The following is a 12,585-nucleotide window of genomic DNA, read 5'->3' as shown; positions in this document are numbered from 1 at the left end:
AAATAAACGAAAGTCTCCAGGATCTGTTCGAGCAATTCGTCGTACACTCAAAGCCATCGACAGGAAAAGAGTGATCTATCGGAGGCTACACAACTTGCTCTTAAAGCACTTCAAAAATATGCGGTACAGAATGAAATACTTGAACATCAGCAGCAAGGCTTGGTCGATGCATTAATTGGAGAGAAAAAAAGGCAGAAGCGAGGCCGGCCACTGGGTTTAATTAATAAGGATAATCCCGGTGAGGCACAATTCTTCTCACCAGGTAGAATTGAAGCTGCACGACAGCAAATACAAAATATTGAGTTACAAAAGGAACAAGGAAAGATCGAGGCAGCAAACCGACGTACACAAAAGGCATTTGCGCGCCAACAGAAGGCCCAAGAGATCCAGGAACGGCGAGAGACTCGAATCCGTGAACGAGAGGAGAAAAGGCGTCAAAAAGAACTTGAAAAGGAGCAACTTCGCGTGGCCCGGGAAGCCCAGAAGGAGGTAAAGCGAGCTAAAGAAAGGCTAGCAAAGCAGGTAAACACTAAAAAGAGGCGATACAGTAAGGTTATCGAGAGTAATGAGGAGGTTTCTTCAAAGAGGCCAAAAACAGGCATATCTCGTTCTGGGCGAGCGATCAACCTACCTATACGATTTAGGGATTAGATACTTATGCTGGTTTGTTCACCACACATTTTTATCTAATAATCTTAATTTTAATAATTATAACTTCATTTGTTGAAGATATATTATAAATTATAGAGCTTGGAGCAATTTTCGGAAGGGCGGGCATCGAGTGATCGGAGGCATCGAGTGATCGGGAACGATAGTTGCTCACTAGGATCATTCCAAGTCCAAATCAATTGACCTCCTTTGCCTCGTTCAACTGTAGATTCGTCACTCCATATTACACGTTGCCAATCTGTAGGTGTAAAATGAGCATACCTGTGCCCATTGAAGCCTTTTTTCTGCATTCTGAGGAAGGATTTCAGGGCGGTCTCGTTGTAGCCATTTCCTCATATGAAGATTGCGGAATGCTCGACGGATAGTAGTCTTTGAACATCGCATATCCACCGATTCTTGAAGCTCATAAAATTTAATATGAGGATTCTCTTTTGTAAGCTGAACGAGGTTCTCTTTTTGCTCAGATGATAGTTTGCTAGGCTGCCCAGAGCGAGGTAATGAGCGTTGATTAACCCGTTGATGCTCTTTTTTGATTGTATTGCGAATAGTTGATATAGGGATCTCTGGGTGCGCTTTATGAATTCGTTTATAGCCCCAGCGCGCGCTTGTATGAAGCTCACATATCCGAGCTCTCATACAAGGGTCTAGTTCTTTACGCGCTGTACGACGTCGAGGAGCCATGATTTTTGGTGAAAAATATAAAGATATAGGACTTTCATAATAATTTGTATTTGACGCGATGGGACGCGATTTCAACGGGCTAATTTTGCCGGCAGTAAATGGGGGCGGTAAGAGGGGGGTGCCAACACTACTGGACCCCCACTGTACATACGAACCTAGATAGGCACCTAGATAAGCAGAAGTCTCCAACAAGTGTCTATACATGGATTAACTTGGCTAGCTGCCTAGATAGTGGCTTATGTCAAAAAGACAAGCTTTCTCTTGGCGGTGCGTGTAACGGGTTTGTACAGTTGGTATTTGTTCTTGTCTGATTCATTTCTGTAGATAGGCATTGATGAGGTTCGAGATCCGTGACGGCCTCGAAGGTAGTTCTGACCGTGAAACTATTCATGTCTATTAGATAGGGGTTTGATGCTGTACGAACAAAGTCCTGCCCGTCTGGTGACCTTTGATATGTCCTGACTTTAGATTCATATTCGAAGCCCGATCTGATTAACAGGTACCATAGCTGTCAACGGGTTTTCATTATTTGTATACTCCGTATGCGCAGTGTGACGGTAGTTTATGCAAAACTACTAGAATTTCGACGTGTTCAATATCTATGGATGGCTAGGACGAGACCGCCAACGCAGAGTCAAAAAGCCCTAATTACGGATCCAAGTGCGTTATTTGTACCACAGAATATTTTTCGTTTCTCGCATAAATGTACAATGACTCGTGCATTATGTGCTTATATCTAGTGCTATATCTCATTTCAATAGCTTGTAGATAAGAAATGAGCACGCATAGAGCAGAGTGACCTCATATGCAAGCCAACCAGCCTATTTCCGAAATAGGAAATTTTAGCTTCCCAAGCTCCTGCAAGGGCAAATCCATTGTAGCCAGGTACACATCTCCTATCTCTTATCTACATCAAAATCACAGCTATAAAAACGGCATATCCTATATACAAATATACATCTCCCTTGCTTAACATTCCATTTTCCATTCCACTCCGGCATCACTGGCATGTCAACATCGCCGAGGAATAGTACCTCAAAAGCTTGTGTATCACGAAGGAGTTTCTTTTCTTTCGCCCTTTGTATTTGCTTTTTTTTCATACTGTGCCACACACGTAATGGTACTCTGAAGCTGCCCTAGGGATGGAGCCAAGATTACGGTGGTTCTTCCGCGGCTTGTCGGGTTGTAGGACCGCCAGATACATACCACTGGAGTCACATCATCTGTGTCGCTGGTCTGTAGAGAGAACATCATTCATATACTATTCATATTGAAATTACTTTCGTTTAAGCAAGTCAGTAATATGTTCCATGAGCCTACATCTTGTCCTATCTGAACAGTCAATTGATTGTATGAGCGATCAAACTACGTGATTACTCCCTTGGAGGAGAACTCCTCTACTAAACTGAAAGAGTTACCTTTTCACTATCTAGAAGGTCAACATGTTGAAGCCAATTCTCGACATAACGAACGTAAATGTGGCATTAAGTGTTTTCGGTAGGGGACTATCTGCCATCAACAGAGGAGATAACTCAGGCTGACGTGACAATATTCAAGGCATCTTTATACTTTCATATGGTTATATTTCAGACTGGTTACAGCAAGTATGGTATCTTGGCGAAGCCTGTGAGTGTCAAACCCTTCTACTCCGTTGAAGTTGTATCCAAGTTAATGCAATAAAGTACCGGCCTTCCTGCTAGGAATAATAATCGGCCCTGTCGCCGCAAATCTGGTTAATGTAGGTGATTGGAATCATGATGGGGTATATCATGATATTCACGAACTTGCATATGTATGTTCCATCGTTCTCTGGCTATCGAAGAAGTGACAACTGACCTTAGCAGAACCTAACACGCATCGTCATCGCAATCCAACTAGTGAAAGTCGGCTATGAATTGCCAAAACAGTACCAAAAACAACGTGCAGTTGAAATGACCATTTGTCTCTTACCGGTTATGACTATCATGTGGCTCTGCACAACAGGGTGTATCATGTTGGTTGTACCCAAGATCTCATGGGTATGCTATCAAATTCCCCTAAAAAATAGACGGAGACACCACTGACACGTCGAGCAGGTATCAGCATTCATAATCGGCTCATGCATAACATGCACAGACCCTTTACTATCTCAAGCCATCGCCAAAGGTCCCTTTGCCGAAAACTACGTCCGACGACACCTGCGCGAATTCATCTCTTCGGAAGCCGGTGGGAACGACGGACTTGGGTTCCCCTTTCTCTTATTTGCGGTCGCACTTTTACGATACGACGGTACAAGAGCAAATGCTATTTCCTTGAGTGAGATGGATCATGCAGAGGGAATACCGGATCAACTTGGGGCGGAGGAACAGGGGAAGTATGGAGGTGGTCTGGATACGGCTTTGAAGCATTGGGCGATTGAGGGGGTACTGTTTATGGTGATGTTGGGGTTTTCGTATGGTGCTATTGTTGGAACGTTGTGTAGAGCTATTCTGAATTGGACTGTGAAGAGGTTTGTCTTATCTCTTTAAATGCGTTTTAGGGCATTATGCTGACTGTATGAGAGGAAATGGGTCGACAACGAGAGTTATCTGCTTGTACCTCTCGCCATGGGAGTGAGTCCACACCTCTCTTCTCGTCAAACTATACTAATAAACAGATATTCATTGTCGGTACTTGCGGCTGTTTCGGCGCAGACGAAACCCTCGCCTGCTTCGCAGCAGGCAATGCCCTAAACTGGGACGGCCACTTCCTAACCGAAATCCATCTCCGTCACGACTCATTCAACAACATTCTCGAACGGTTTCTAAATTTCGCTGCCTTCATCTTTATCGGTCTTATAATGCCATGGGACTCTTTGACAAATGTCTCTAAAATTGCTGAACATGGCCTTACCGCGGGACGACTGTTTGCCTTGGGGTTTTTGGTTTTAGCGTTTAGACGTATTCCGGCGATTTTGATTTCATATCGATTTATGTCGAAGGTTTGTCGGGATTGGAAGGAAGCATTGTTCATGGGGTATTTTGGGCCAATTGGTATTTCCTTTTCTTCGGATGGATTCAGATTTTGAAAGCTGACCTCAGTAGGAATCGGTGCCATATCATCTGTTGAATATGCGAGACAACTCTTCCCTGACCCAGGAGAAAGTGATGATGAGATCAATAACTTGACCAGTGCAATGATCCCAGGTATGCACTCATCTCTCTGCGTATTCATCGAGATATTAATAACAAACAGTGGTATACTGGCTCGTGTTCTTCTCAATTATCGTCCACGGCCTCTCTGTCCCCATACTCCACCTAATCTACAAACTCCGCAACGTCCCAAAAGTACAAGACGATCATCCCATTGAGATTGTACTTTTGTCCAATAATGAACCGTTACCGACGAATAGCACGGTGAATCCACAACGGCATTCGGCAATTTTGAACAATCGGTTTTCGAGACAGGATGAAGATGAGAGTGAAGAAGAAACCCCAGCTACTGCAGAGTGTACCGGTAGTAGTGGTGGTGCTACTACTATTGAGGGTATCAGACGTGCATTGTCGATGCATAATCCTTTACAGCATTACCATAATCATTCAATGAACGACTCGCATCATCACCATAACATCTTCCAAAGAGCGAGGTCATCTTACGACCATCACATCCATCACAACCACAATCATAATAATAGGCACGACCGCATTTCACTACATGGCTCAGATGTGATTGAAATCCTACAACAACAGCAACACGATAATAAACAAAGTCCAGGGATAAAACCACAGTCGCTATCCGATAGTAGTCGGGCATCTCTTGATATGAGACCATCATCATCACGGCGAGAGGTGCCTCGTGATATGATTTGACCCTTAAAGCATTTGCGAATTTTGTTATATAGACGGTTATATTCTTCAGATAGAGGCGTTGTTAATGTTTAAATTTCTTCATTGAATCTCCGTATGTGCTAGAATGCATAACCTTATCGATAACGACCACCCCTCACTATCTAGCGGAAATCCACCTTGTTGAGACTCGCGTACCATGATCGATTTAGACAGGGCAAGTCTATCATCCATATAACTCGAGCTCATTAGTGACCACTTCCCTTAAGCGAAGTAGAGGTGATAGAAACGTACAGCACCGCAAGAGCCGCAGCTCTTGTTTTCTCCATTGACGGAGGCACCGCACTTGGGGCAGGATGGGTGAGACATTGTTCTCGTTGGAAGTGAGGAAATGACGATTGTCTGTGAGTATAACTGATTAGTCGAATATGTGAAATATGACAAACGGATGTATACTTTGTGGGAGAAGTAGTCTGTTTTGCAAGAGTCTTGACTGACGAAGATGTTAAAGGGTGTTATCTAAAGAAGAGAGGTTACCCCGCCGCTATTTATTTATCTCAGATTTGACATCTGACAGCCTGAAACTTATCAAAAGCTTAAGAACCCCACCTCGCTTTGCTTCGGATCCTTTAAAAAGAAGGAAAATAAGAGTATGAAATCTCATAGGATACGTTTAAAGTATGAATAGCCTGATCAACTGACCACGAGTTTCATCACATGAGTAGCTTCTATTATTTTGTTTGGTTCACATATATATAATCCTAAATGTTTACCCTTTCCCAATTAGATAAAATGCATTCAGCCAGGAGTGGCTGTCGGTGTTGGCGTTGCGGTTGCTGACGACCCATTCAAGCGTGCTTTCTTTTTCTTCTTTTTCTTTCCCAGTACTGCCGGTCTTGCGCCATAATCTCCAATCTCTAAATGTGTGCCGCAGGTCAAACAGTCGCCATTCTCTGGCGGTTCGCAAAAAATGCTAAGACATATCGAACATACGAAGCCGATATTAACCACGCGGCGATGACAGAAACAAGCCGCTCGGAAATCAACATCGACTCGTGAAGGTAGGACAAGGTGCTTTCGAGATCGCTGATCGGGGAGGAATGCCATCATGAGGTACTGTAGGAGGCCTCGAGGCTCGGTCAGAGACATGTAGACTCCTCGTGTAGCGTCTGATGCTTGTTGTAAGAAGACGGCATCGCCGCTCAGCTTGCAAACATCAATAGGGATATGTAGTCGTTGACACGCAAAGATGCTATTCATAATTGGGATGTATTGATGCGCAGAATCCGTAGAACTGCTGACGGAAACAATCAAAATCCGACTTTGGAGTCCCAGACTGACATTACCGCCTGATACAGCTGCCGCCGATGATGAACCCGTGGCCGCATTAGCAGTATCAACGCTACTGTTACCGTGTGTTTCTGTCCAGGTCATAGTTCGCCGGTTGATATGGCTGAGCGCCAGTGTCAAGGCACCAGCTAGCATGGTCGAAGTGGCGCTCACATCAGACGCATCCGTCGAAGCCAAAAGTTCTCTGACATTCTCCAGCACTTGTTCCTCGACCACTCGAAACGGACGATACATGTTATTTTGGGTGGAAGTACGCGAAGAATGGATATTGTGCGCCTCCTGTCCATTCATTTCAATATCTCCATCGGCATCCTGTCGATTCGTCGAGGTCTTTTGTTGTTGGCTATGTGTAGGGTATAGCCACGCCGCACGCTGGCTATGAGATGCAACCACAGCGACTTCATTTGTGTAGTTGAACGCGAGGTGTGCATTTATAAACACTAATAAATTGGCCAGTGCCTTGGAGAAAGGTAACTGGTCTTCAAGCAATGCCCAAGCATGGGGATTGACATCGAGAACGATTGCAAGGAGCGAAGGCGCTGGTTCTGTAGCAAGTGCAAATCATGAGTAACGAAGATTGCCAACTGAAACCTCGATGCTATGTGTTGTATAGGCTACTCACCAGTAGCAACACTCTCATAATGCTCCGAAGCATCCACGGCGTTCATCGTAAACGGATGGCAAGTGTGACAAGGATAGAGCGCATCATGAACAGAAAGATGAAGGTTCGGATGAACCAGCACCGGCACTGTCTACGTTGTGCTCCCAAGAGATGGGAATAAAATTTGTATGCTTTGATTGAGGCAAAGCAAAGCAAAGCTGAAGCTTGAATGAGCAAATTGGAAGTCGCAGATCTGCATCGCTCAATATTGACTAGTCACGCTAGTCTGACCGCTTTCTGGATATAGTTAGTGCTATTTCTACAACATTTGGTGTAGGCCTCGTAATCATGCTACGTACCCCTGGCCTTTCGTTGCTTTATTCGGTGACGAAGGCTCAAACTTGAGACTTGCCCAGATTGATCTTCAACATTTTAATAACTGAAACCATTTCTGCCGGTGCAACGTCGAGGAACGCGCCCTACAGCTTGGCAGGTCATGTGACTGCAGCGAGTCTTGGCGGACCTTGGCTGGTACAATCGTTTTAGCCTGATTTGTATAGCTCCGCCTGCTGTGCTGCATAACTGCAATGTCACTACATGTGTACCAGCTTTTCACATTGCCCTGAGGTGTAACTCAGCCTTCATATACGAATGTCAATTATTGACTGTTCTATCTTGATGTGTAATCACCGGTGATTATCCGTCTTAATTCAGTAAGGACTGAGAAACGGGCGGAGGAACGTGTCAGAGCGGCTCGCTCAGATTCGACCTTTGAGCACGGAGTATTCGACATTCTTATTCATACCACCCACCACGACGTACAGGCAGTGCCTCAACGCCCCCAACCATCTATTTGAGCTGCCTCGTCTATAGGTATGTCTGTGACTGGTGGAATTGCGTTGAAGAGGGAAAGGCCAAGAAGAGAAGTAGTCTTCGGCGTCCGATGATCCGATAAGGAGGGGCACAGCGAGATAACGACATGATTACCGCTAGTAATGTGCCCTGTTTTGCGAAACAGCCAGATACCAGTGGGGTGCCTGTTACATAGATCCTTATTGGCCGGCTCTGTATTGATGTACACTATATTACATTACCAATCAATGATACGCATCTAAAATATTTATTTCTTTTGCTGGCGCTACCCTCCGCCCAAGCCCTTAAGTGTCATCAACATCCTGGCCACAGTTCATGACTACACCAATTCGTCTCGCATCGAGTAACACCATGTCGTGACTGCTTGCATTATCTACAGCCATCTTTTCCGACTACTCTAATTCCCATCATTGCTCAGCTCTTTCTAGGTCATAAGTCCGCTGTGACCAAACCGTTACGGAAACCCACTTGCCTATTTGGCCGCACCTTCCGCGGCACCTGATTTCTCGAAATATTTCTTCACTGACCACGCTACTGATTAATTTCTCTTCTTGATATTCACCAGCTTTGGTGCTTGACGCCCTCAGGAGGAGGTGACCATTACAGAATCAACCGGAAACTACTCTTGCGGCTCGACGGTCGTGTCTGAAATGGTGGACTCAAAGATCGAAGATCGCGCCGTAAAATTATCCCGTGAAGCTGTCGAGTTGATCGATGCTGGGCACAAAGAGGTGCGTATGTCACAAAATACATCGGCTATCTACTTGAATGAAGTTGAACGCGGTATTAACTCGCAATATCTTCCAGGCCGCATCGAGAAACCTACGTGAAGCCCTTTCCCTCGCGCCAGAAAACCATGAAGTAAAAGCAGCTTTCCTCAAAATACGCGGCGAGGAGGAGAGTGGTCACCCTCTCTTGGTTCTATGTCGACAATACGTGACTGGAAAAAATGAAGATGCTGGGAAAGACGCTGCGAGGTATTTACATGCAGACGGGGCAAATCCTCCCGGAGACATCTCCTTGGAATGCCTCAATCTTATCCTAGCCAAGGATGCAGGATCACTTTCTGCCACTCAAGATGAAATCATCTCCGGCTTAGTTCGACAAACTGTCAGCGTTCGGCGACTTTTCTCCTCGCGACTCCAGGTCTCGGTGACGACTTTCTTCGATGAAATCTACGATAGGGGCGACAATGCTGTGGTGTGTCTGGATACAGTGGTGCTCGACCCAACTCTATGGCCCTCAGAAGACATTCGCTTGCACTGCGAGAGTGAGCTGTTCCAACTTTTCATTGCGAAATTGATGGAATCTGGCCATGATCAGGATGCACGGTCTTTGAAAGGAATCACCAGGCTGTTGGCTGTCGACGCCGAGAAGTTGCAACATCTTATAGATGATGAAGGTTTCGATGTCATCTTGTCATCACTGGATTACAGGCTGCCCCTCGAAGTTAGAGGTCAAGCTACCGTGGCAACCGCAAAATACCTGGAAGCTTCCAAAGAAGTCGGCCAGAAGCGCTTCTCTGACCTGATAACAGCAAAAGTGGCGAAAGCTCGAAACGACGATTTGATTGTCGCATTTTCTGCCGCTGCTGCTGTGTTCCCCGTTGTTCCAGCGCTCACGTCGTCGCTTTTCCTGACCGAGGGTTTCCTACCGTCCATTGTACCCCTTCTTCACCGAGAAGCCAAGTCACCAAAGGTTGAATTGGCCCTTCTGGAGCTGTTCAACGCTGCTTGTATGGATAGACTATGCCGTGAAGCAATTAGCAAGAACTGTGGTGAATGGCTTTCTCATATTCTCTCCAACGGGAGCGATGCAAGCTCGGAATTGGCTGCTGTAGTCCTAGCGAAAGTGAGAACATCCGAAAAGGGAAGCCCAGAATCGAACGATAAAACTCAAGGGGACAACAATCATAGTATTCAGGATTTAGTCAATCGCTTCAAGGGACAAATGTCGGACCACAAAGTCACCAATGTTCACAATCCTATCGAGGGTTTGGCATTCGCGTCGGTGAAACCCGATGTCAAAGAGCAGCTGGCATATGATCCTGTCTTTCTGAAAGGTCTCTTTGACGTACTACACGCAAACTTGGAGGACACAACTCTGTTGTATGGAGGCCTCATGATCATTGCCAACATCACGCGGTATTTACCCAGTTTGTCCGAGGAGCAAAAGAAGATCTCAGAGTTGAAAGCGTACGCAGAGGCTTCCAAGACTTCCTCGACACCTAATGAGCTCGAAGATGATCTTCACGTGACGAAACGCTGCACTGCGCTCATTGACGCTAACATTATGCCTCTCCTTGCGGACTGCGGGAAGTCGAATTTGAAATCTATCCATGATCTCACTAGCAAGATACTCGTATCTTTGTCAAAGAATTCCAAAACACGAGGCAAGCTAGCTCAACAAGGTGCGGTCAAGCTGCTGCTTTACATTTTGGGCCCAAAAACGGGTAGTCCTGTTCCCACATTCAATGAAACCACACACAACGCATCACTTGCGCTAGCTCGCATTTTGATATCAGTTAATCCGTCTCACGTCTTCCCCTATTCAGGCTTTCCGCAAGTCACATCTGCCATCCGACCATTGGTCGCTCTTCTCAAGCCACCAGAAGCTTCATTTTCCGTAGACCAACCACGGAATCTTCTTCCAGTATTCGAGTCTCTATTGGCTCTCACAAATCTGGCTTCATCTCCGGACAGCACAGCGTCCGAGACTATTGTGCGGCAAGCATGGGACACAGTGGAAGACTTGCTACTGTCAAACAACACCTTCATCCAGCGAGCGGCGTGTGAGCTCATCTGTAATCTGATGACCTGCGAACCCGGTATTGTCAAGTTCGCAGACGGCTCGAAACGTGCGGGACAGCGTCTCCATGTGCTGCTTGCTTTAACAGACGTTGACGATGTCGCGACTCGGCGGGCAGCTGGGGGTGCTCTGGCAATGCTGACAGAATATGACGCTGCAATCTCTGCCGTGTTGGAGCGGCCACGTGGTGTGAACCTCTTGCTAGGTCTCTGTCAGGAAAACAATGATGATCTTGTCCATCGAGGCATAGTCTCGGTTCGCAATCTTACCTGTATTCCATCCGGTGACATTGGGAAGCGTGCTCTGGATGCTGTCAAGCAAGGGAATGGCGTCGATATCCTCAAGAGCTGTCTACAGCGTTCATCCAACCCAGCAATCTTGCAGGCTGGTGTCGAAGCGTTGAAACCGTTGGTGGAGCAGAGTCAAGCCTAGACGGCGGTTTCTTTCGTTACACATTACTTTCTTGCTGTGGTATTGATTTTTCTTCTTTCCGGTCTTCGAGTTCCTTTTTATTCCTGTTCTCTAGAACCTTACGACGGGGCGTTATGGTTTGTGTTCGATTAACGGCATGGGTGTTTTCTTTACATGATGGAGCTGTGAGATGATTGTGCATTTGTACTCCTAGATATGTTTCGACGGCTCTTTTACTACGGACAGTCAGCTTATAAATGAGCACCGACGGCAGTTTCATAGAACGATAAATGAATTAATGATTGACATACATGCATAGTATATACCAGTAGTTATGCTGTAATCGCGAGACATCATTTGCTCCGTATTCTACCTTAAACCCTTGTGTTATCAAGTCTGGCAAAGTCAGAACAGCTCGACTCTCTAGATGGTAATACTCTTATTTGTTAGGATCAGATGGACTGGACTACTAGCATTCACCATTTGCAACACGTGCCTTTCCATGTAGAACAGAAAAGCTCAAAGCAAGGATGATATCTCAACGTTGGCCTCAGGTATCTGTTGCTCGAAGCATGTGATGGACAAGGCATCGTCATTGGCTTCTGGCTTTCATCCCGGCGGATTACCATTTCTTGTAATTAATTACCAAATATACGTATGATAACAGCAATGTGTATGAATATTACTGTATTCGTAATACACTCAGTCTGGACCTCCCCTATTGGTGGGGCACGCCTGCCCTGATACCCATCAGCTTCATCTTATCTCCATTTTGTTCTCTATCAGGATTGAATCGTCATCTTTATTCTGGAGCCCTTTTTCTGATGGCCATCAATCAAGCCGCAATGGCTGCCTCTATTGTAAAAGATTGATTACGTACCACGGTTTCGTTCGAGCCATATAGTTTTCTTTCTTTCTACCACTCCGTTCTTCTACTCCTTAACTATCACCCACACCCATTTCCCTGGGAATCCGTCGCATCCTTCACACAACTCACCGCTCACATACTCATACAATACAATCAGTGCCAATTGTTGTCGAGGTCACGAGATCTCCTTTTTACCTTTTCAAATCTTTTCCTCTGGAGTCTGTACCGTGCACTGCTTACCTGTGGTGACGCCAGCTCCAACAACAGGTAAGCATGGCTTGAGCTATTGATTGACCATTCCTATCTTGCTGCACCTATTTTTAGTGTCCAAAGCTATCCTTCTGATTCCTTCCTGAGCTTCACAGTTCTCAGCTTTGATTAGAAAGGCCACGTGATTGATTACTGATTCTTTGACTCAGACTGTCATCTCTCGAACAGTGATCGGTTTACCGCATTTCCCCAAAAGTCTATTTGACAACTCTTTTCTCCGTCAAATTTTTCTTCAACTTCCCCATCAACAA

General features: G+C 45.6%; 5 protein-coding genes across 5 annotated transcripts in view, besides 3 other annotated features; 3 read left to right on the top strand and 2 right to left on the bottom strand.

Moving 5' to 3' along the window:
- The window catches only part of TSTA_067410 (uncharacterized protein), a gene marked incomplete at its 5' end in the record, with an annotated part of 1,488 nt that extends 813 nt beyond the window's left edge, over positions 1-675 (top strand). The window contains 2 exons of the mRNA XM_002340650.1: positions 1-25; positions 64-675. The exon at positions 1-25 is cut by the window's left edge and continues 4 nt beyond it. Coding sequence (XP_002340691.1) covers positions 1-25; positions 64-651 — 613 coding nt within the window. The 3' untranslated portion in view covers positions 652-675. The remainder of the gene's footprint in view (positions 26-63) is intronic.
- Positions 676-678: 3 nt separating this feature from the next.
- Positions 679-714: a sequence feature (AT_rich).
- Positions 715-776: 62 nt separating this feature from the next.
- TSTA_067400 (uncharacterized protein) lies at positions 777-1,350 on the bottom strand (the record flags this gene model as incomplete). Its single annotated transcript, XM_002340649.1, has 2 exons — positions 777-871; positions 931-1,350. The coding sequence occupies 2 exons, from the start codon at positions 1,348-1,350 to the stop codon at positions 845-847; spliced, it is 447 nt and encodes a 148-aa protein (XP_002340690.1). The 3' UTR covers positions 777-844.
- Positions 922-1,317: a mobile genetic element.
- Positions 934-1,323: a mobile genetic element.
- A 1,442-nt stretch (positions 1,351-2,792) lies between the features above and the next one.
- Positions 2,793-5,177, top strand: TSTA_067390 (plasma membrane antiporter, putative; the record flags this gene model as incomplete). The annotated part of the gene is made up of 9 exons (XM_002340648.1): positions 2,793-2,847; positions 2,908-2,976; positions 3,033-3,142; positions 3,195-3,368; positions 3,426-3,838; positions 3,893-3,941; positions 3,986-4,361; positions 4,413-4,514; positions 4,564-5,177. 9 exons carry the CDS (start codon positions 2,793-2,795, stop codon positions 5,175-5,177), a joined length of 1,962 nt encoding a protein of 653 aa, XP_002340689.1.
- A 694-nt stretch (positions 5,178-5,871) lies between these two features.
- TSTA_067380 (transcription factor TFIIH subunit Tfb4, putative) lies at positions 5,872-7,523 on the bottom strand. The gene is made up of 3 exons (XM_002340647.1): positions 7,464-7,523; positions 7,126-7,401; positions 5,872-7,048 (listed from the first exon to the last, which is right to left on the bottom strand). Exons 2-3 carry the CDS (start codon positions 7,169-7,171, stop codon positions 5,952-5,954), a joined length of 1,143 nt encoding a protein of 380 aa, XP_002340688.1. The 5' UTR covers positions 7,172-7,401; positions 7,464-7,523; the 3' UTR covers positions 5,872-5,951.
- A 1,104-nt stretch (positions 7,524-8,627) lies between these two features.
- On the top strand, positions 8,628-11,508 carry TSTA_067370 (actin cytoskeleton organization protein (Cro1), putative; the record flags this gene model as incomplete). The annotated part of the gene is made up of 2 exons (XM_002340646.1): positions 8,628-8,708; positions 8,785-11,508. The coding sequence occupies 2 exons, from the start codon at positions 8,628-8,630 to the stop codon at positions 11,215-11,217; spliced, it is 2,514 nt and encodes an 837-aa protein (XP_002340687.1). The 3' UTR covers positions 11,218-11,508.
- Between the last annotated feature and the right edge of the window lie 1,077 nt (positions 11,509-12,585).

This window comes from Talaromyces stipitatus, genomic scaffold, assembly GCF_000003125.1.
Source record: "Talaromyces stipitatus ATCC 10500 scf_1105507295523 genomic scaffold, whole genome shotgun sequence".
NCBI classification, from domain to species: domain Eukaryota; kingdom Fungi; phylum Ascomycota; class Eurotiomycetes; order Eurotiales; family Trichocomaceae; genus Talaromyces; species Talaromyces stipitatus.
This window is presented reverse-complemented; position numbering and strand designations above follow the sequence as displayed.

Bases quoted from the DNA above. Each gene is read 5' to 3' on its own strand.
- TSTA_067380 (XM_002340647.1), bottom strand. From the start codon at position 7,171: ATGAACGCCGTGGATGCTTCGGAGCATTATGAGAGTGTTGCTACTG. The intron at 7,049-7,125 runs GTGAGTAGCCTA...CACTTGCTACAG, and splicing joins TTATGAGAGTGTTGCTACTG to AACCAGCGCCTTCGCTCCTT.